The 23144-nt window shown below is 38.5% G+C and overlaps 1 protein-coding gene across 2 annotated transcripts; it reads left to right on the forward strand.

The window, feature by feature from the left end:
- The first annotated feature begins 6940 nt into the window (after positions 1 to 6940).
- LOC131165438 (protein RNA-directed DNA methylation 3) lies at positions 6941 to 22755 on the forward strand. Of its 2 annotated transcripts, none has more exons than XM_058123263.1 (18): positions 6941 to 7300; positions 10902 to 11155; positions 11246 to 11401; positions 11508 to 11666; positions 11749 to 11832; positions 15240 to 15307; positions 15394 to 15765; positions 15857 to 15908; positions 15974 to 16129; positions 16243 to 16386; positions 16517 to 16622; positions 16694 to 16843; positions 16938 to 16992; positions 17090 to 17154; positions 17532 to 17601; positions 18548 to 18584; positions 18706 to 18766; positions 18857 to 22755. In XM_058123263.1, the coding sequence occupies exons 1-18, from the start codon at positions 7126 to 7128 to the stop codon at positions 22573 to 22575; spliced, it is 5883 nt and encodes a 1960-aa protein (XP_057979246.1). In that variant the 5' UTR covers positions 6941 to 7125; the 3' UTR covers positions 22576 to 22755. The 2 variants fall into 2 exon arrangements, with proteins under 2 accessions (XP_057979246.1, XP_057979247.1); XM_058123264.1 differs by having other exon boundaries at positions 6958 to 7300; positions 18863 to 22755.
- Positions 22756 to 23144: the final 389 nt, after the last annotated feature.

A 23144-nucleotide genomic window follows, 5' to 3' on the forward strand; every position in this document is an offset into this window, starting at 1 on the left:
GGGACAAGGGTTGTGGTGCTATGATATTTGATCACAAAATTAGATCCATGAATGTTTTTAGACATTTGAATGAGTGACTTAACAAAACTTGATGTAATCTTATTGTTGCATGGGTATGACTCTGTCGCATGATGGACATATTTGAAAGATGATCCTTTCAACTTTGAAAATTTTCACCCCATGACACATTACCTTACAAGCTATATATATATATATATATATATATTTGATTAAATAATGGAAGCAACACAATCGGGATAAATACAAATGCAATGGGGATTTCCCCCATTAAGTGGATTGAGTAATATAGCCAAACATAGGCATACAAACATGGACAAAGTATTAATCCCCATTTATTGTCGCCTTCCTCACTAAGGAAAAATACTTGGAAGGACTGATTCCTCCATCCAAGATTTGAAATCCACCACTCATAATACATTATAAGATCACTATAGGGAAAAAAAACTTGTGAGTAATGGTTGCTCCACATAAGATTGAAAATCCACCAACCACAAGATTATATATTGATGCCCTAGACCCCCTAAAGTGGTGCCTAACTAGCATTATTGGGACCTACATCAAATTATGTGTACAAGTGCTAATGTAACATTCTATGATTAGTGACTCTAAATCTTATGTGGTGGAACTATTCATTCCAAGTATTCTCCCGTGATGGTGTCATGGGGCCCACATACCTATGACTCTCATCAAATCATATCTATCGCTTGCATGAATCGAAGTATTAACGTGTTTTCCGCAATTGGTGGATTCCAAATCCTATCTGAAGGAATCAACCTTTGCAAGTCTTTATCACTTAATTTTTTCCCATCACCTTGCCTTAAATGAAAATAGTTTTTTTAAGCAAGAAAGTTTAGTAAATTCAAAATATAACAATCACATATGATATTCATATTCAAGTCAACAAGTATTCTTTAACATGTCATTAGGTGTGAAAATCATTTGTAACATATATGATGAGCAACATTGGTGCACAATAGGAAGATTTGCTTGAATTCAACAATTTATTATGATTCATTAAAATGACTAATTAATTTTGTAACAATTTAATAATACATCATTTTTGTTTTTTTTTAAAGATGTTTTGCTGTACTGTCCATAATAAAAAATAAATACTTTCCAATACTTCATAGAAGCCTTGTACATATTTTCTTATATCTAATAAATTTAATTGCCATGTACTAATCTTTCTCTCTAGCTGTTATATATATTAAGTTTAAAGTGACCAATTGCTTGACAAACAAATTATAACAAATAATGTTTTTTACCTATATCGGATTATAGAAATATATACTATCACCCGCAAGACTTTTATTAATTACAAAATTTCTTTATGAAATAACTCTAACCTTCCCGACCTTATAGGGTTAGTGAAAAATCAAACTTTATTAGATTAAGTATTAGTTAGTCAACAAAAATTACGGGCTAACGATGCCAAATTTTTTTTGTCATGACACAAATACCCTTGCAAATAAATTTAAATGAAAAGAACAAATATAATTGATTCTTGATTAGAATTTTAACTAAATGGATAATAAATAATGTAGACAACAATAGGTGATAATTAATTTATGGACAACATGATCTGTATTACTGCACTCACCGAAAAAACTCACACACTTCATGTTTATTCATTATTTATTTAATAAAAATACATCTAGCCCGTAAAAAAATATTTTTGTCATTACAAATTTAATTATTATAATCATTTGGTAAGCTAGTAGATTGTTAAACTGGTGTTGTTTATATTTTTACCATGGAAATGGAGGTGGCAATTTAATTTTTTGTGCATTTCAATAATAGTATTAATTTATATTATAGTTTTTTCAAATTCACATTATTCTATATTCGAACCTTTATTTCCATCATCTTAAACAATATGTATATTTTTCCACCAAATTTACATTGCGAGATGAATAAGGTGTTTCTCATGCACGAAAAAATATGCAATTTTTATTAGAAATCTGAAATATTACCATGAATTAAAGCCCCAAGTTTATTGTTTATTTTTAATGAGTATCTTTAGAAAAATTAGACACATTTTGTACTCATTTTTTAGGGTTAAAAGACATTGACTTTCCCAGAACTTTGAAAAATAGATGCAGATCTCTTCCGGAGTTTTGCAAAAAGAGGGGAACTTCCCCTTTGTTTTGAGAATTCATAATTTTCATTGATATTTGATTTTTGAGACACTTAAATGATTATATACCGCTTCGTATGTTAGTCTTTTTGTCAACTATAAGAAAAAAATTGCATTAGACCTCAAAGGAGGTTCACATATTTTTGTTAAGACTTTAATGGCTAGTTCAGATCAAACATTTTGTTTGAAAAAATAAAAGGAAAGGAAAATAAAAAATAAATTTATTTTTCACTATATTTTCTCTCTATATCGAATACCATTTAAAATTAAAAATTATTCTAATTTGATTAAAAACTAAGAAAACCAAATGTTATGGACGTGTAAAATTATAATTTCATTCATTGATTTGGTATATTTTTTATTTTCCGTCTCACCAAACATGAAAAAGTAGAATTCTTCTCATTTTTTTTCTGAATATTTTTCAAGTTCCAAACGGGTTGTAAGAGGGATTGCACCCTTTTATCAAACTTCAGTGAATGTTATTGTTTTTGACTCGTTATTTTTATTTTTAATTTATAAACAACTCAAAGCATATTTGACAAAATATTTTTAGTGTCTTTGATAACATATGTTAAGATTGGACAAAAATGATTTTCTCCGCAGTAAGTAAAACAGAAGATAATTTAGAGAACCAATTGCGAGAAGCTTGCTTGAGGCCATAAAGGGATTTCTGAAGACGACAAACACGAGTCTCCCCCTGTTTGCAATAACCTGGGGGGGATCATATAAACCTCCTCATCGAGGTCACCATGAAGAAAAGCATTGTTGACGTCCAATTGAAGGAGATGCCAATTCCGAGTGGCCGCCATTGCAAGAACACACCTGACAGTGTCGAGTTTAGCAACAGGGGCAAAAGTATCATGATAATCCAAACCTTCTACCTGAGTGTAGCCCTTGGCCACCAAGCGAATTTTGTGTTGCTCTATGGATCCATCGGCTCGGAGTTTTGTTTTGAACACCCATTTACAGCCAATTGGTTTTTTTCCAGGGGGAAGGTGTTGAATAACCTATGTATTATTGGTTTCTAAGGCTTGGATTTTAGAGGTCATGACATCATGCCAATGGGAGTGTAGCACAACCTAAGAATATGAGGTGGGTTCGGGATGTTGGAACATAACAGAAAGAAAAGCCAAATGTGGAGTAGAGAAACGATGGTAAGATAAAAAGGAGGAGAGACAATGAACCGTACCTGAGGGACATCTTGAAACTTGTGAAACCGTGGAGGACTTTGGCAAAGTAAGACAGATATAATCAGCTAAGTGAGAGGGATGTGTGACAGCTCGTTTGGGCCGTGAAGAGGTAGGTGGAGGGGGTGATGGGGGGGGGGGTGGAGGGGAAGGGGGTGAGGGTGGGGGTGTTGGGGAGGGGACCAAGGGAGAAGGAGAGAGAGAGAGAGGAGGGGCTAGGGTTAGGTGTGGGTGGTGGAGAAGGTAAAGTGTAGGAAGGATGTATAGTAGGAAGAGGAAGAGGAAGGACTGGAGAAGATGTGGGAGTTGGAGAGACGAGATGATAGGGAAAAACATTTTCTTCAAAAGTGACATCACGGGAGATGAAAATTTTTTTGTTTTCAAGATCGTAGACACGATAAGCCTTATGATGAGTAGGATAACCTAAGAAAACACATCGAAGAGCATGAGGAGAAAATTTATCGCGATGTTGGCGAGTAGTTTGGGCATAGCACAAGCACCCAAACACTCGCAAGTGTGTATACAAAGGGGGTTTTTGAAAAAGAAGTTCATATGGGGACTTATGATTGAGGTTGGGTGAAGGAGTGTGATTAATTAAATAGGTGGCTGTTTGAATGCATTCGCCCCAAAAGGAAACGGGAAGATTGGCTTGAAAACGTAAACACCGAGCCACATTAAGAAGATGACGATGTTTACACTCGGCAACACCATTTTGCTGTGGTGTATCCACACATGTGCGCTCGTGAAAAATGCCTTGATCATGGAAAAAAGTTTGAAGTAGGGTGGATAGAAATTCTCGACCATTATCAGTGCGTACATGCTTCACAATGCAATTGAAATGATTTTTGGCCACGGTGCAAAAAATTTTAAGGTAAGTGAAAGTATCAGATTTCATGCGCATAAAATAAAACCATGTAGCACATGAGTAGTCATCCACAATTGTTAAAAAATAATGTGCACTAGAGAGTGAAATGGTAGGATAACCACCTCACATATCACAATAAATCCGATTAAACAAAATGTGCTCTTATGTGTATTCAAGGAAAAAGGTAAATGAATGTGCTTGGCTCGAGCACAAACATCACAAGGCAAATAAGAAGAAGAAATATTGAAGGTTTTCGGCATACATGAAATGGAAGGGTGACCGAGACGTTGATGCCAAAGAGTAGTGTCAGAAACACGTTGAGAGTGGAAAACTAAGGCGGAGGGGGGTTTATAGTGGTAAAGCCCATCACGTACTTCACACGTTCCAATCAGCCTCCTCGTTGATAGGTCCTGAAAGACACAAAAGGTGGAAAAAAATATAGTAACACAATTGAGATTAGTGGTAAGTTTGCTGATGGATAATAAGTTAAATTTAAATGAAAGCACATAAAGAACATTAGAAAGAGAGAAATTAGGAGAAAATCGTATATTACCCATATGAGTTATAGGAATAATATCACCATTTGGAAGCTTAATGGGGCATGACTAATTGAGAAGCTGAATATTATCAAGAGAAGCCAAATTGGAAGTCATGTGATCGGAGGCACCTGAATCAACAATCCATTCAGTGTTAGAAAGAGAAGCAGAATGACAAGAGGCGAGGTTACCAGAAAAATTGGTAGAGTTGGTGTTCAAGGGTGATAAAGGATCCAAGAGTCGACGACATTGTTCGCTGGTGAGACCAGGGATAGCAATCTCAGAAGAGGTTGAAGAACCGGTGATAGTATGTGCAGCCATTGAGGAATCAAATGCTTCCATAATGTTAGATAGTTCAGATAAAGGCGTTGAATCTGGTTAAAGCCGAGCTTTGCAATGACCAGAAAAAGAACTTTCGATTGAATAATTGTGCCGTAAGAATTGTAACTTAAGAGATCGCCTGAGCACACGCCAGAGAAATACAACGAGCGCCGATGATGAGGACTTAGAGATATGGCTGGACAAGACCGCTGCGCGCCCTTTCCTGAGAAAGGGCCGGAGGACTGAGACGCGAATCAAGAACGTCAGAGAAGACAGTCGGAGTATGCTGCTGGTGGAACACGGGGCTGCTCGGGTAGGCTGGTGTGGAGAGGTTGCCGGGAAAACCAAGTGAGAGTGCAAATAACCTTTATTGATGCAAAAGAGCAAAAACCAAGAAGCTGCCAGAAAACAGGTGCCGGCGGTGACGGTCTGCAATTTTCGGTGAGGCAGAGGAGGGTGTGATTCTGGAGGTTTCTATTCCAAAGAGGGTGCGACGGAGACAAATGACGACGGCGAGGAGGGTATGATTGTAAAACTCAGTGCAACGGAGACGAATGACGACGACAACTTCATGTAAGAAGGAAGAAAGCAAAGCGACGACGAATGAACGATGACGGCAACGACGAGCAAACGACGATGGCGACGACGATTTCAGTGCAGGAAGGAAGAAAGCTGAGCGACAACGGCCAAGTAATGATGCTATTGCGCCTACAAGATGACCAAAATTGCAAGTACCGGAACTGCATTGAGAGTTACAAGACGCGATTGAAAATGGAGCGCTGCAAGATGGCTGGAGCAGAGGATGATGCCAGAACGAAGAATGACCAGTAGGCCGGGACTGGATACATGCGAGTCGGAGTAGCCCGAAGTCGAAGAGAGATCGCCGACCTGAGAGAGAACGCCAACTTAGAGAGAAGGAGCAGCCCGAAGTTAGAGAAAACTACAGCGAGTGCCGGAAACTGAAATGGCAAGAAAGTAGAGATCTGAGAGACGATGATGACCGGAGAACTGAACAACAAAGGATGACGACGGAAACGAAGGACGAATCGCCGGAAAAAATGACCGAAAAATAGAGATTGAAAAATAGAGCCGGAGACGAGAAATCAGAGAGTTGGGAGAGACGGCCAGAGAAGACGAACTGATGAGCCAGATATACGAAGGCCGCGACTGAGAGATAGTGAGCGCCACAAACTAAGAGAGATGAGAATCCTTCTGAGGGCCAAACGACGGCCGGTGACTGAGATACTGAGAGCCAAGAGAGATGCTGGAAACGAAGCCGAGGGATATCGCCGGAAACGACGATAATTGAGAAGGAGAGAGCGGATGGCGGCGGTAGCGGCGGCAAAGAAAAAATAATAGGTTAAGAAACCCTAGTCTCTGATATCATGTTAAGATTGGACAAAATTGATTTTCTCTATTGATATCTTTAATACAAGGATTACAAGGGTATATATACATAAGAGAATTGGAAAAAATGGAAAGTAAAGATTGTGTTAAAATGGAAAGTGTATATATATCTAATAACATCTAATCTCCAAGAAATTAAGAAATATTGTTTTATAAAATATCAGAATATAATTATCAAACATTAAAATTACCGAACTCTTTGGTGTTTGTCATATTAATTTTCACCCCTTTACATTGAACAAGCAAAAATTTGATTCTCAATAAATTTTAGATTCTTCATTTTCCAAACAAGCGGGGTTCGTTTTCTATCCTCACTCAAATTTTACCGAAGAAAAAAAAAGTTATGATTTTTAATTCTAAAGAATATTTTTTCATTTTCAATTCTCCCCAGTAAACAAACCTAAATATCGGATAATTGTGGGCCATTATTATAAAATCAGTATTTGTTCCATGTATAAAAATGTTCCTTATTACAGCTTAGCCACTTACCGCAGTAAACTCTCCATCAGACCAGCCCTCCCTCCCTCCCTCTCTCTCTCTCTCTCTCTCTCTCTCTCTCTCTCTCGCTCTCCCGCTGTCTATCTGTCGCCCCCAGCGTGCGACAATGTTCTGGTGTTTTCTGCCGTGAAACCCTGAAATTTGTAGCTGGAAATGGCGTCGAAGGGCAAGGAAATCGCCGGAAAAGGCTCCGTTGGGAAGAGGAAGCGGGATGACAGCGACAAATCCGGTGGTCGCAAGCGGAAGAACTTGAGTGTTCTCCAGTTCTTCGAGGATTCTGCCGACGTCGATGACTACAGTGATAGCGAGGATAGTGAGATTGGTGATGGTATATTCGCTGTATCTCTTAGTTCATTTTCTGGAATTTGCAGATTTTGCATGAATGTCCGAGGTTTTAGATTATTTTTCCCCCATAGGTTTTGTTTTAGGGTTTATCTGAAGATGGTAATAAATATTACAGGTTGTACACTTATTTTAAGACAAAATGGAGGTGGATGATTAAATGATGTTGCTGTTAAAATTACCGGGGTAATAGCAGGGTTTTGAAATCTACTTTTGAACATTTTTTTTGGGAGAAATGGGGGTTCATCTTCGTTTGTATCGCCAAATGCAATGTTGATTGTGTAACTTGGTTGAAGTTGCCGTCTTGCAGGGTTTTAATGTCTTGTTTTGGGTTGCGTGTGTACAACCAGGTTCAGTATTGGAAATGTCTAAGAGTAGGGTTTGTTTGTGGTGATCGAGCATAGAGTTTTATTATAGTTTGCATGCCCATATTGAGGGAAGATGGGATAGATGCATTTCCAGTTTTCCTGTTGTTATGCATTGAATTTATTTTGGGTTTATTGTCCTTGTTTATATCGTTTCCCTTTGTTTAATGTAGGGTTTAAAATGTTAAAATTTTAATTTCTGGTAGAATGGATAGGAACTTTTTTTGGGTTCAAACAAGGGGGCACCAGGCGTCAGGCTCTGAAACTATTCCTGCTTGTTGTATGTCCATGCGAAATTGTGATGCCAGTTTGGAGGGTAAAAGAAACTAATTGGGTCTAGTATTGGATTGTCTAGATGAGCATTATTCAACATTTCAACCCAGATTAGGTTTGGCTTAGTTTTTGATATTTTGACATGGTTTTGTTTGGCTCCACCCTTGACCTTTATTAGATGCAACTGACTGTTTATTTCCTTCATTCTCATTGACATGCAGTGCTTCTATTTTTATTTTTCATGCTAGAAATTGCTGCATTTTGAATAAAGATTTTAGTATTTATTAATGCTTTTCTGTCTCCATACTACTTGCCAAAAGTGTGTTTTTATTTTTAATAGATTTGTTTACACAAGTTTCTTGAGGATTGTGTGCAAAAATGCATCATGCAGTGACTGACACGTTAACCTAGTGGCCTTAGAACCAGCGGATGAATTTTAGCTTCTGTTACTGCAGTCTCTTAGTTTTTCTGTTGGAGAAAGAGTTTGAAAAAAATGGATGCCATTTTTTGGTATGTCACTAATTCCCTTGCAAACACACTGAGTGATATGCTATTACCGATATCAACCATCCTAAAACTGTACTACGGAAAAATAATCCATAATTTTAATATCTTTATACTATTTTAATTAATTTCATAGGCTTAAGATTTCATGCATTGATTCCCTGATCATGACAATAGGGATCTAGATGGTGCTTTTTTTTTTTGGGGTGCTATTTTCTTGTAGCACTCATTTTTTGGCCATCTAATACTAGTTAAAGATTTTATATGATCATGATGTCAGTCATTTAACTCATGAATTGTTAGCAAACAATTATGGCCATCAATTTCTATGACATGCACCTGATTTCATGCTTAACTGTTATTTTGTTGCTGGTTTTCACATCATTTTGTCGAACAATCATGCATCAACATATACTCTCATTCTAAGGTTTTCTTGCTTTGACACTGCATATCTTATTATTATGACATGCCCTAACACCAAAGGTTTTAAGATATCATCACTTTGTATATTAAAGATTATGTAGAATGTATTAAGCTGGGATAGTAGACATGAAAGAATAAAATAGAGAATCTTGCTGCCAAGAAATAAAATCCTAAGGCCACTTGAACATTTGGTTTTCCATGAAGTTGGCATGTTCAAATCATTCTGAGATGTTCCTTCTGTGATTATTTTTGCTTAAGAATTGTGAGCATTTATAAATTTCAAGATCATTTTGAGGTCCCTTTACTCCTTCATGGTACCTTGTAACTGATGGTGGCTGATCCTTTCTTGTAATCCCATTTACACAATATTAGGTGCTTAATTGTTTTAAGCTAGCGTAATTTGTATGCCCCCAAGCATTGCCCTTAATGAGCCTAGGGGGCCTTTACTCATGTCTGATATGGTGATATTGCAATTTGCAAGTACTACCAGCTGGGTCATGATCAGTTGGGGTTGTCATTGTAAGAAGATAGACGCATTGTATCCTTGTATTTACAGTTATTTACCTTGACATTGCTGAAACCTGAACCTACACCCTCCCCTAAAACACAAAAAATAAAATAAAATAAAGGTTTAAAAAGTGTGGCCTATTTTAAAATAAACGGTAAATCATTTGGTTTATTTTTATCATCTAAAATCAAGTACATGGCATAAATTTCTTAGGTGGCATCAAATAGATTTTGGTTCTAGACTCGTTAATGGCAAGCCTTGTGTATGGGTATGCAATTCTTATATCCAAATGAGTGCTGTTCAACATGTTAAAATTACTTTATATGTTTAAGCTTTTTCTGATGGTGTGCATTTCATACTGTTAGCAAAAAAATGGAAAGTACGTTGCATAATAACATATAATATGAGATTAAATGGCATCAGTGCATCACATGATTTGTGATGTGGCACACAACACTTAGGGGTGCCTATAACTATATGGACCATACTCCATGCCGTGAAGGGTGAGTCTATGGAAGGGAAAAAGCTTGTAGGACAATAGGGGCATTTGTTTTTGAGTGTACCATCTCAAAAGTATGTTAAAGCTGCTTATCTCAAAATTGCATATCTATAGATATAAAAAACTAATAATATTTTAGGAGGAGTGACCAATACGGGCAGGCCTCCACATCATGTAAGCTGAACAAACCATCTAAGGCATGTTGTTGCTGTCTATATGAATAACTTTAGATAATGGAAATTATTAACATTCTAGCAATATTGATATTCTGATTAGACCAAACTCGTGGCTTTATGCTACATCTTGCTTTCATTCTTGATAAGCATTCTATTTGAGATGAGCATGCATGTGCACAATTGGTGAAGTCCCAACACCAGCTGTGTCGTAATTGCAACACCTTGTCTATGTGATTTTGTTTCCACTGAGAAAAAGAATGAGAATCTGATTATCATTTTGTTTCTTCTTATAACTTAATTTGTAACAAGTTTGCTATTTGATGCATTTTTCCAATGGATTTTGTTCTACTACAGTTGATACTGCCTGCAATCATGGCCACTCTAAAAGAGCTTAGTGTAGTGAAATTTTTTTTTGTGCTTTTCTTACAACATGATGAAATCACTTGATACTGCCTGCAATCATGGCCACTCTAAAAGAGCTTAGTGTAGTGAAAAGGTTTTTTGTGCTTTTCTTACAACATGATGAAATCAATTTATTTTTGCCCAATGATTTCTGAAGTTGGGTAATCATGTGCCTGTCAATGTAGCCATAGTTTTATCTTTGAGTTTTTTATGGCCTTCCAAAGGGGTTTTGTGTTATGGTTGGGCTTTCTTTAAATATTTGTTTCTGTTACACGAGTTCTTAGGTTTTTAGATTTGTTATTCTAATCTCTTGCCTGTACCATGGTTGTGCTGTTGCTGTGATTCTTTACTATATGAAATAGTAACACTTACTCTATTAGTGTTAACTAATGTGGCATTGTTTTTGAAACATTTCGATATTTTGAATACCGGGACAGATTTTTTCGAAGAAGAGTTTGACATGGATGTGAAAGAGAAGAATGAAACTGGAAAAGCTCAAAACCTTCCATTTTTGCCAAAAGAAGAGGAGCTGACTGTAGATGAATTTGAAAGAGCATTGGAAGAGCGATATAAGAGTGGTTCAGGACTTGTTACGTATGCCGATGATGAGAATGATTCTAAAAGATCAATTGATAGAAACTTTCTTATGCCTTCTGCGAAGGATCCAACTATATGGAAAGTCAAATGCATGGTATATGGAAATTTTGAAATTGCTTCCCTAACCAATCTTCTGCCCTCTTCTTTTCCTTTGTGTTTTCCTGAGGAAGCTTCATCGTTGTAGGTTGGACGAGAGAGGCATTCTGCTTTCTGCCTTATGCAGAAGTACATTGATTTGCAGTCATTGGGAACGAAACTGCAGATAATTTCTGCATTTGCTGTTGAACATGTAAAAGGCTTTATTTATATTGAAGCTGATAAGCAATCTGATGTTAATGAGGTGCTTTTTGCTTTGTTTTTGTTTTTATTATTAGCATGTATTACTGCCACTACTTTCAATAATATTTTGAGTAGCTAATGTTAAAAGTGTACAATTTTAAATTCAGGCATGCAAAGGACTTTGTAGCATATATTCTAGTCGGTTGGCACCAGTTCCAAAAAATGAAATTTCCCATTTGCTCTCGGTCCGAAGCAAATACAATGAAGTTTCTGAGGGCATGTGGGCTCGAGTGAAGAATGGAAAATACAAGGGAGATCTAGCACAGGTATGATGGTTCCTTGGTTGGATCTTGATAATCCTTAATTATTTTTAATTCCTTTATCTTCCGTGTCATTTTATCTGTGTAGGTTGTGGCTGTGAATGATGCGCGAAAACGAGCAACAATAAAGCTGATCCCCAGAATCAATTTGCGAGCAATTGCTGAAAAATTTGTAATATGATTTACTTTATACGTCTCTCTCTCTCTCTCTCTCAGAGGCACACACACATGGCACAGACGCAAGGCACATGTATAGATTGATATAGAATGATGTATGACGATATAAAAAATAAGATATATAAAGATAATGTTATAATAATAAAATAATGAAGATGATGAGTGCACTCCTATCAGAACAAAAATAAGGTAGTAAGGGAAAATGGAAACTGTAACACTGTTACATCCAGAATGCATGTGCTAACATGGGAGTAGGGCTGAGGAGTATTCAGTGAAAACTGAATTCACCATCTGAACCAAAGTTCGGTTAAATTGGTTTGATGAATTTCAGTTAGTTCGGTTGGTTTAGTTTTTTAAAAATGTCAGTGTTCGGTGATCATTTCAGTTTAAGACTTTATTTATTTATTTATTTTATTTTTATTTTTTATGTTAACCGAATTAACCTACACTTAGTGTGTGTATATATATTAACATATAAATTTTAAATGTTTATGTACATAGGTAAATATATATTATAAATATTTACATATTTAGGTTATATATAGATGTAATATATTTATTTATATTTTAAATAAATCTAATATATTTATTTGCATTATATGTAAAAATATGTACGTAAATTTGAAATGCATCATAATTTTGGTTAACCAAATTAACTGAAATAATATTCGGTTGGATGAGGGTTTGGGGCATTCAGTTTGTTTTGGGTTAAGGGATATGGTCAACTGAAAATTTTTGGTGAATTTGGTTAATTCACCAAATTCATGGCACCGACTGATTGCAGAGCCCTACGTAGGAGTGAAAACAGAATGGCTATTCCTTTTTTGTGAACCAAATAAATTAAGCTATTAGCTATGATGGACATGCATTGTACATTGTTCAACTTACTTTCTAATAGCTTAATTTATTTGGGTTCGAGTGGTAGTTTAGTGAGGCATGAGGTTAATTCACCAAATTCACAGTATTGACTGATTGCACAGCCCTATGTGGGAGTGTAAATAGAATGGCTATTCCTTTTTGTGAACCAAATAAATTAAGCTATTAGCTATAATGGACATGCATCGTACATTGTTCTACTTATTTTCTAATAGCTTAATTTATTTGGGTTCGAGTGGTAGTTTAGCGAGGCATGAGAGTTATTGGGCCTGTTTAGTTGTGGAAAACATTTCCCGTTTTCCCTTTCCAGTTTTCATCCCTGGTGTGTTGTTATGGCAGTAACGGTGGCAATGATGGTGGTGTGTGGTGGTGGCAGCAGTGTGGTGATGACAATGCCAGTTGTTGGTGGATAATACCTATGGTTTCTGGATGATGTCAATGACGATGGATGATGGCACCTTGGCTTGGAGTAAACTTGAGAAATAAACTTGGAAAAAATGTGGAGAACATATAAAATAAGTTCTCCTAAGTTATCATAAATTTGGAGAACTGGAAAATTAGCTATTGAGTTTTTATTTAATTTTTTTTAATAGCTTCCTTGAATATTAAAAAAATTTCCAAAGAACTGGAATATTATCTTTGCTGAAAGCTGGTCTGTACTGGCTGCCTGGACTGGGTTGACGGGAACTGGTTGCTTGGCCGGTCTGTGTTCAGGATGAAACCCAAATTGTGCTGAACTGGGGTCAACGCGGTGCCACCGGGCGTAAACTGGCCAGACCCAGTCAGCCAGGTGAGTTGACCCATTCATCACTGAAACTGTGAAAGACAAAGGGCTCGAACCTTATACCCCCAGCACAGAACGGTGAGCAAGGATGTGCTTCAGTTTTAGTTATATGAGGGTATGCATTGTATTTGAATACTATATAATGTGGTTTATCACTTTTGCATGGTTTTTTGTTCTGTCCAAAACATTAAGTCAATATACACTTTAATAAAATGTTATTTTTATTTGAACGCACGCAAACATAGATGAATGATTCAATAGTTATGTCGTATGTTGTGGTGATGTCACAGGATTGACCTACCAAACTGACCAGTCTAAAGTTTAAACCAACCCAATAAGTTTATTGGGATGGTCAGTGGTCCAGGTTTTGAGACCCTGAATATTTTCGTGTTAGTGAGCACGCCTATGCACAAACCATCCATTCCTAATTCCTAAAACAGCTCAACTAAGGCCTAGTGATAGCTTAGTGGGTTACATTTTTATGTTGGTTTGTTAGCAATGGTTATTGGGCCTTTTCTCTTTGATGTGATCTTATGCCTTTTGGCTATCCTATTGTATTTGCTTCAATTTTACTCGTGATGTCCTTTTTATGCAGTTGCAGAGGCTAGATAAATTTAAACTTGATGTTGTAATGTATTTTCAGCTAAAATCATAAATTTCTATATGACCCATGAAAGTTATATTTTGGTAATTTTTTTTGTTCTGCTGTTTTTCTCTCTCCTCTTATCTCCTCAGCGGCCACAATCCTCCCCCCCCCCCGCCCAAAAAAAAAAAAAAATCAACACCACCAATCTTCTCCCTCCTTCAAATTTGTAGTATTCCTAATAATTTTTCTTGGAGCTATTTGGGAGGTAATATAATTGTAGAACCACAATTTGAGTTTTGTAAAGTGTAAATGAGCTGTACTGATATTGTTGCCTCCATTTTTAGCTGGATTTTATTATGTTAAAAATTGTTTTTGTTTTCCCTATCACCAAAATACGTGTTTGCATTCCTATACTTCCAACTCAAACCACTGTATACTGGTCCTATGGTTGCCTTATTAGAATGACAAGTAAATGAATTTTGAGTATGAGCCTTAGGTCCAGTGACTAACCTCCTTGTCCCTCATAATCATACGCAGGGTTGGACTCCCTTCTGGGGAGAGAGCATTCTGGGCACATTTTTTACCATTAAAGGGTTGAAGTTCAAATTTTGTTAAGATCTTCCAAGTGTAAAAAATCTGTCTTTATTCCCCGAATTTTTTGTTTTGGAGGGTTATTTCTACATTGTAAAAAATATGGCTGTATTAAGATACAATTATCTATTCGAATCACTGGCATTAACTGCTAATTATAGGGAAGCATTAATTAGTATGGGTTCATGATTTCCAAAATTTAGGTTAAGATCTGGAAGTCAACATGTTAGTTTTATGGTGTGTGTTGGTTTATTTGCAGTTACATGATTTAATTTATTACACCTTACAATCAGTTCTGAAGGGATGCTTGCTCTATTTATTTATGTTAAAGCTTTGGTGTATGTACTGACTTTTTTTGATCATGCTTTTTATAAAACTGTGCCCAATTGTGATGTCTATTAATGCCCTGTAGCTGCTTATTTATCTTGAAACTTCTTTTTGTAGGAGCTTGTGGGATCTTCAAATATTACTTTGTTTATTTATAATGTCAGTGTATGTAGATATGCTCTAATGGATTCAATTATTTCATTCATGAAAATGATATCCCATTGAAATACAATTGTAGGGTTGGGGGGTTAGTTTGAAGAAAATTGCTACGCCAGCTCCGAGATTGATCAGCTCAAGTGAACTTGAGTAATATGAATAATATCATATCTTTTTTCTTGTGTTTGATGTTGCAGTTTTTACACTTCTCTTTCTGAAAAATCTCAACTTTGTAGGGAGTTCCGGCCTCTCATTCATTACCGTCGTGATCGCGATACTGGCAAGCATTTTGAGATTCTTGACGGTCTGATGCTTAAGGATGGATATTTATACAAGAAAGTCTCCATTGATTCATTAACCTGCTGGGGTGTTGTGCCTTTGGAAGAAGAGCTTCAAAAGTTTACACCTTCCAAGAATGATGAGTCTGAAAATGTGGAGTGGCTTACACAGATTTATGGTGAACAAAGGAAAAAACGCTGCCGCTTTATGAATTTGAAGAGTGAGAAAGGGGGTGGAAGCAAAGGGGGTGGGAAAGGTGGGAAAGGTGAGGGCACATCAGGGTCTAGTATGGAGAACAATTTTGAGGTGGATGATCTTGTGTGCTTTGGGTAAGCCTAGAATAGACATATTATGTAGCATTTTCGGTGCTTTATCGATATGCTAATTTGTTCTTTGCACTAATTATCTTTGGTGTTGCAGCCGGAAGGATTTTGGTGTTATCTTGGGCGTGGATAAAGACAATAAGTACAAGGTATGTAGATTATGATTTGTTTCATTTAGTTTTACTGGCTACTAACTTGTAGCTCATTGTTCTAGATTCTAAAAGAGGGTTCTGAAGGACCAGTAACGGTGACTGTTGATCTGCGTGAGTTGAAGAATGTGCCCTTTGATAAGAAATTTACTGCATTAGATCAGCATATGAAGATCATATCCATCAATGATACTGTCAAGGTCTTGGAAGGTCCATCTAAGGTTTGGCTCTAAATTCCAATTTGGAGTATGATTTCATTGCAATGTACTGAAATCAAATGTATCTGCATTTAATGAATTGTAAGTATTGATTCCAATTTCTCTTTACTTTGCAGGGTAGGCAAGGGATTGTCAAGCAAATCTACAGAGGTACTATCTTTTTATATGATGAAAGCGAGATGGAAAATAGTGGTTATTTCTGCTCTAGATCTCAGATGTGTCAGAAAGTTAAGCGTTCTGGTGGTGCATGCAATGAAAAGGTTGCAAGGCATAGCAATACCTTCACCCCCTTCCCCCAAAAAAGTCTTCACCGTATATCTGAGTTTGGTTTCTGATGTTATTCAGTTTTTGTTGTGTCTATCTCTCTTTCCCACTTCATTCTTAATTCAGGGTGGTGAATCGTCAGGTCTCCCAGCTTTTGATGATTTTCCATCATCTCCTAAATCTCCTTTGTCACCTAAAAATCCATGGCAAGCAAGGGAAAATAATCGTGACTGTATGTATATATGGCTATTTGCTCTAAATACCAATCTCTCTGTTTCCTTACTAATTATGAATTAAATGCAGTCAACCGAGGAGATAAAGATGGAATATTCTCTGTGGGTCAAACATTGAGAATCAAAGTGGGTCCTCTAAAAGGGTACATCTGTCGTGTATTGGCAGTACGTCGTTCTGATGTTACGGTGAAGCTTGATTCTCGACATAAGGTTCTTACAGGTTTGTTGATAATAGCTCATGCTTTATTTTATATAATGGTAGGTAAATTCCTGTTACTCTTTTCAATTTTTATTTTTATTTTTATTTTTTGTAGTTAAATGTGAGGATCTTTCTGAGGTCAGGGAAAAGAAATCTGCCATTTCGCTGAGGTATCTTTCTATCAGATCAGATCTACTGGTTTTCAATTTATTGTTTGTAATGATATGTGGAAATTGTTCTGACACTATTGGTTTTCCTCTCACAAAGCGAGGATCCAGAGTCCAGTACTATGAAAGCATTTGACTTCCTTGGAACACATGGTTGCTCAGCAGGTAGAAGTTTCATATGTGCATGCATTTATCCATCTATACGTGCACACACACAAAAATGCTTGTGTATGTGTGTTTTATATAAAATATCTTTTTTATTCTGATAATGAGACACTACTTCTTCCCCTTCTTCTTTTTTAATAAAGAGTATCATTTTGGTGTTCCCTGCATTGAGGAAGCATGGGATGATACCTGATGTATGCTGCAGAAATTATTTTAGCATCCAGCGTGAGATAGCAGTACGGGAATGGCTTAAGTTTAATGCAATTTTGAAAACACAAATGAAGGATTTTTTATTAATTTTTATTTACTTGTTTTTTTTGGATGCTGTGGCAATGCTTAATGTTATGATGATTTGTCATGCTTGTTTTATTTGGAAGATTGGATGGAGGGAGCGGGAAAACCAGCAGAGAGTGATGGGTGGAATGCTGGAGGGCTGTCTGCTGAAAGGTAAAATCCATGATCCAATTAGTTATTGATGCTAGATGATACTTGTGGACATATAGTATATTGGCTTATGAACAGAGTGAAGTATCTCTTGTAGGTCACTGGATGAGTCATCTTGCAACATTTTGCGGCTGTCAAATTGCTTATTCATGTGTTGAAAAACCAAGCATTTTCTTTATGATTTGTACTTATTAATTGAATACACGAGCCCACTTGAATAAGTGGTCAATAGAAGTCATAAAAATATATGTTCAATAGAAGAAATGAAGAATGCTGGTAACATCTATTTGTGGTGGTTCATGTCACTGATGAAACTGCCATAAATCTTCAATTGAATATGCCTGGTTTTGATCTAATTCTAACTTTCCTTGAGCTGTGGTCAATGCCCTTCCTTTCTGCTGTGAAACAAAAACTATTTGGCACAAAACATGCAATATTGAGCCATTGCCAAGTCAGGCCCCACAGCTCTCTAGGTACATAGTAGTGAAGTAGGAGATGGTTCAAGCTCTTGTGTCTCCTTACATGTATAGTACCAGTTACCTAAGATGACTTATTAAGGTTGTCCCATTTAAGTAGCCTTTCAAGCTGCCTCCCAATGAAGACAAAGCAACAGTTTTTGGAACATTAGCTCTCCACACAGCTTTCCCAGGGAAACTGATGGTCCTTGCTCCACTGTTATGGTTGTAACTTATTTTATACAGGAAAACACAGTTTTTGCCACCTGACCATCTGACTGTATCTTCCATTTTTTGATTGATACTGATTGTGGGTGCTTGTTCTGGAGTTGTGATAGTATTATTAGATGTAATATCTGTTGCCAATTCTTGAATATTGAATTATGATGGCTGGTACCTATTCTTGAGCTGTAATATTATAATTTTTTGTATGCTTGTTTCTATTTATTTGTTGTTTGTTACCTTTTTCTTAATCTGGAAGCACTTCCATGCAGGAGCTCTTGGCCTAGTTTCCCCACTGCAAGCTTTTCGGTTCGTTCAGATTTGATTCATAGTTTAGCTTCCTCCCAGCTACTCCCCTCCCCCCTCCCCCCAATCAATTCTTTTTTCTTCCACAATGAAAATTTTAATTCCATGTCTTTGTTGGTTTCAGCTTCAACCAGATTCCAGTTCTGCAAATCCTCTTGGTTCTGTAGACAATGATTCCAATAAAGGTATGGGAAGGTGCCATGTCACCGAATAAGCCATGTGTATGTATATGCACAACATTTATGCATATTACATTTGTTCTGTATAATGTGAAGATGCAGGGGATGATGCTTGGGAAAGGAAAATAACTCAAAATCAGGATTCACCATGGGGTGCTGCAATAGCTGATGTTAAAGCTTCTGTTGAAAGTGATCAAGCTGGAGGCTGGGTACAAAGTGGAGACTCCTGGAACCAAGCTTCTTCCAAAGATGTCACTGGTAATCATGAAAATAGTCGGAAAAAATCAGAGTCGTCATGGGATAGAGGGAAGAGTGTATCTGTGAATCCAACTGGAAGTTGGAATAGTGAAGCTGCTGGGAAGAACCAGCTGGACTCTTGGGGGAAGGGAAAGAATATAGTTGAAGCAGGCTCTGTAGATGAGCGAGAAGATGGTGGAGGTGATGGATTTACCTGGGGCAAAGCTGTGGAGTCCAAATATAAAGGCATTGGTAAGGAGCTTCAAGAAGATTCATGGGGCAAAGCAGCAGAAAAGTGGGGCTGCAAAGATGCTTCGAATGGAAGCAAAGCAGATTGGGGTAATCCAATGGCTCCATCAGAGAATACGTCTGGAAGCTGCGCTAGTGCAGGTGAGGGCTGGTCTGCACGAGGGTCGGAAAATATAGTTCAGTCAAGTGGCTGGAATAGAGACAAGAGTGTGAATGGAAGTCAGAAGGAGAATTGGGGTGGCTCCAAGAGTGTTGGCGAAGATGCAGCCAGATGGGGGAATCAGAATAATGATTCATGGAATAAACAAGATGGGGGATCCTCTTGGAAGAAACAGGATGGGGGATCTTGTAATAAAGCTGAAGTCAATGCAGAAGATGAGTTTAAAGGGAGAGGGAACCAAAACAATGACTGGGGTGGATCAAAGAGTTTTGGTGGGGATAGAGGATTCAGTGGTTGGAATAAAGGACAGACGGGGGATAAAAATGATACAGATCAGCAAAATACGTGGGAGAGGCCAAAACAACTTGATGGGGGTCGTGGGTCAGGAGGTGGGAGAAGGGGAAGAGGAGGTGCCCGAGGAGGTAGAGATCAATTTGGCAGAGGAAGATCATTTGGTCAGGATCAATCTTCTGGTTGGAACAAGGGTGGTCAAGAAAATAATTGGTCAGGTGATGGAGCAGGCTTGGGGAAGCCATCAACTTGGAACAGCAATCAGGTAGGTGGTTGGAGTCAAGGCAAAGGTTTTGATGGAGATCAGAAAGATGATGATTGGAACAAGCCAAGTGCCTCCAGTGAAGGAGGGGGAAGTAGCTGGAGCAAAGTTGGAGATAAATGGACCAACACAAAACCCTCTGGTGGATGTGAATCAAGTTGGAATAATAATCAAACTGAGCATCAGGATGGTGTCAAAACTAATGCAGGTAATCAATCTTCGGGTTGGCACGGTGGAGGCAGCAAGTGGAATTCATCCAAATCATCTGATGGGGGTTCTGCTTCTGGATGGAATAAAGGATCTGCTGCAAATGAAGAATCTGGTGGAAGTGGGTCTCAGCAAAATAGTTGGAATGCAGGTAAAGCTACTGTTGGGAACCAGGGTGCTGGTTGGGGAAGTGGAACGAGTGCTGCTAGGGATGGACCACCTGGTATGGTTGAAAATGGAAATAAATGGACCAGTGCAAAATCTTCTGGGGGACACAAGTCAAGCTGGAACAATAATCAAACTGAGCAGCAGGATGCTGACAAAGCTAATGCTGGTAATCAATCATCTGGTTGGCACAGTGGAGGCGGCAAGTGGAATTCATCCAAATCATCCGATGGGGGTTCTGCTTCTGGATGGAATAAAGGATCTGCTGCAAATGAAGAATCTGGTGGAAGTGGGTCTCAGCAAAATAGTTGGAATGCAGGTAAAGCTACTGTTGGGAACCTGGGTGCTGGTTCGGGAAGTGGAACGAGTGCTGCTAGGGATGGACCATCTGGTATGGTTGAAAATGGAAATAAATGGACCAGTGCAAAATCTTCTGGGGGACATAAGTCAAGTTGGAACAATAATCAAACTGAGCTGCAGGATGCTGACAAAGCTAATGCTGGTAATCAATCATCTGGCTGGCACAGTGGAGGTGGCAAGTGGAATTCATCCAAATCATCCGATGGGGGTTCTGCTTCTGGATGGAATAAGGGATCTGCTAAAAATGAAGAATCTGGTGGAAGTGAGTCTCAGCAAAATAGTTGGAATGCAGGTAAAGCTACTGTTGGGAACCAGGGTGCTGGTTGGGGAAGTGGAATGAGTGCTGCTAGGGATGGACCATCTGGTATGGTTGAAAATGGAAATAAATGGACCAGTGCAAAATCTTCTTGGGGACATAAGTCAAGCTGGAACAATAATCAAACTGAGCAGCAGGATGCTGACAAAGCTAATGCTGGTAATCAATCATCTGGTTGGCACAGTGGAGGCGGCAAGTGGAATTCATCCAAATCATCCGATGGGGGTTCTGGTTCTGGATGGAATGAAGAACCAGCTGGGAGTGGGTCTCGGTGCAGTGGTTGGAACACGGGTAAATCTGATGCTGGGGATCAGGGTACTGGTTGGGGAAGCGGCAGCGGCCAAGGAAATGGTTGGAACGGTGGAAACACTTCAGGAGGCGGATCAGAAAAAGGGTGGGGTCAGAGTAACAATTGGAAAAGTACAAGCAGCGAAGCAGCCGATTGGAGTCAGAAGAGCAGTTGGAATTCTGGGAATGCTTTTGGCAGTGACCAGTCAGGAGCTGGTGGAAATGATTATGGACTGGACAGCTCCAACAACAGGGGAAGGGGCAACAATTGGAGGGGTGGTAGAGGCAACTCTGACAGAGGCGGCTTCAGGGGCAGAGGTGGCTCTGACGGGGGCGGTTTTGGCCGTAGAGGTGGCTTTGGGGGTAGGGGCAGTTCTGACAGGGGAGGCTTTGGGGGTAGAGGCAGTTCTGACAGGGGTGGCTTTGGGGGTAGAGGCAGTTCTGAAAGAGGTGGCTTCGGTGGGAGAGGTAGTTCAGACAGAGGAGGCTTTGGTGGTAGAGGTCGAGGAAGGAGGGATCCGGGTGGTGGCTGGAACAATAGAAATGAGACTGGTGAGGGCAAATCTTTTGGATGGAACAAAGGGCCTAACAGTAACACTGAGGATTGGAAAGGTAATGACGTGGCAGTCTCTTGGAACCAAGGAGGTGGTGACAAGGGCAATTGGCAGAGTTGGGGTTCGGGAACTGGTTCAGCTAAAGAAAATGGTCTGAATGAAAGTCAACCTGGTGGTTGGGGTAGCCAGAAGTCTGGATGGAGCCAACCAGCCTCGTGGGATAAAGATGCTGGTGGGAGTAATGCTGAAGGGGGCGGTTGGAACAAAGGGAGTGCTGTGAATAATGAAGCCGGAGGAGGCAAGGATACTGAAAATAAATGGAAACCATCAAATACATGCGGTGGAGGGTCCAGCTGGAGTCATTCAGCTGCTGGTGAAGAAGCTGCACAGAACACTGGTTGGACTCCGGGAACTAGTGCGTCTAAAGGAAGCAGTGGGGGGAACAACAAAGCTGGAGGTTGGAATTCAGGATCAGGGTGGAAGCAGTCAAAGGCAGCAGTAGAGAGTGATGGCACTGATGCTCAGTCCTGGGGTTGGAACAAAGGAACTAGTAGCTCTGCTAATGATGGGGAGGGGAGCAATGCTAAAAGCGGGGGTTGGAAAACAGAAGCAGCTCATCAGACAACGGGAGGAGGTGGTTGGAATGAAGATGCAGGTGCAAGCAATGCTCAAACTGGAGGTTGGAACAAGGGAGCACCAAGCAGCAAAGGGAGTGGAGGGTGGTGAGCACCCTAAAAAAAAATCTGCTTGGATAGTTTTTGTTTTATTTTGAAGAACGGATTTGGTACCAGTTGGGATGGGGTCTGAACAGGTTGTTCATGGTTTTAAGGTTGTCCAGTCAGAAACCTTTTTTTCTTAAGAACTTATTGGATTCCTTGATTTATGTAATCTCTCTCTCTCTCTCTCTCTCTCTCTCTCTCTCTCTCTCCAAAGGTTTTTTGTGTTTTTTGTTTTATTGAAGAAAAAATATAGAAATGAGAGCCAGACCTGGTGGAATCTGGCCTCAAGCAGCTGCAGCTCAGTAATAACTTATGATTGGAAAAAAAGCATTAATGTGAATTTGATTTATAAAATTATATTAAATTTTGTTTAACTTCACTCAAACTCAAATACAAGGTTTAAAATTTATTTCTTTAATAGTTTCTTTGGCTTCTACTTATTATTTCTGAACATAAAAAATGAAAAAAATGTTGAGAGATCGCGCCTAATTTGTGGGATATTTGGAGGATAGAAATATAATAATTTAGGAAAAAAGAGCGGTATGGTAAATGATAATGCTAGAAGTTTTAATTGAT

This window comes from Malania oleifera, chromosome 10 (genome assembly GCF_029873635.1).
Source record: "Malania oleifera isolate guangnan ecotype guangnan chromosome 10, ASM2987363v1, whole genome shotgun sequence".
Lineage (NCBI taxonomy): Eukaryota > Viridiplantae > Streptophyta > Magnoliopsida > Santalales > Ximeniaceae > Malania > Malania oleifera.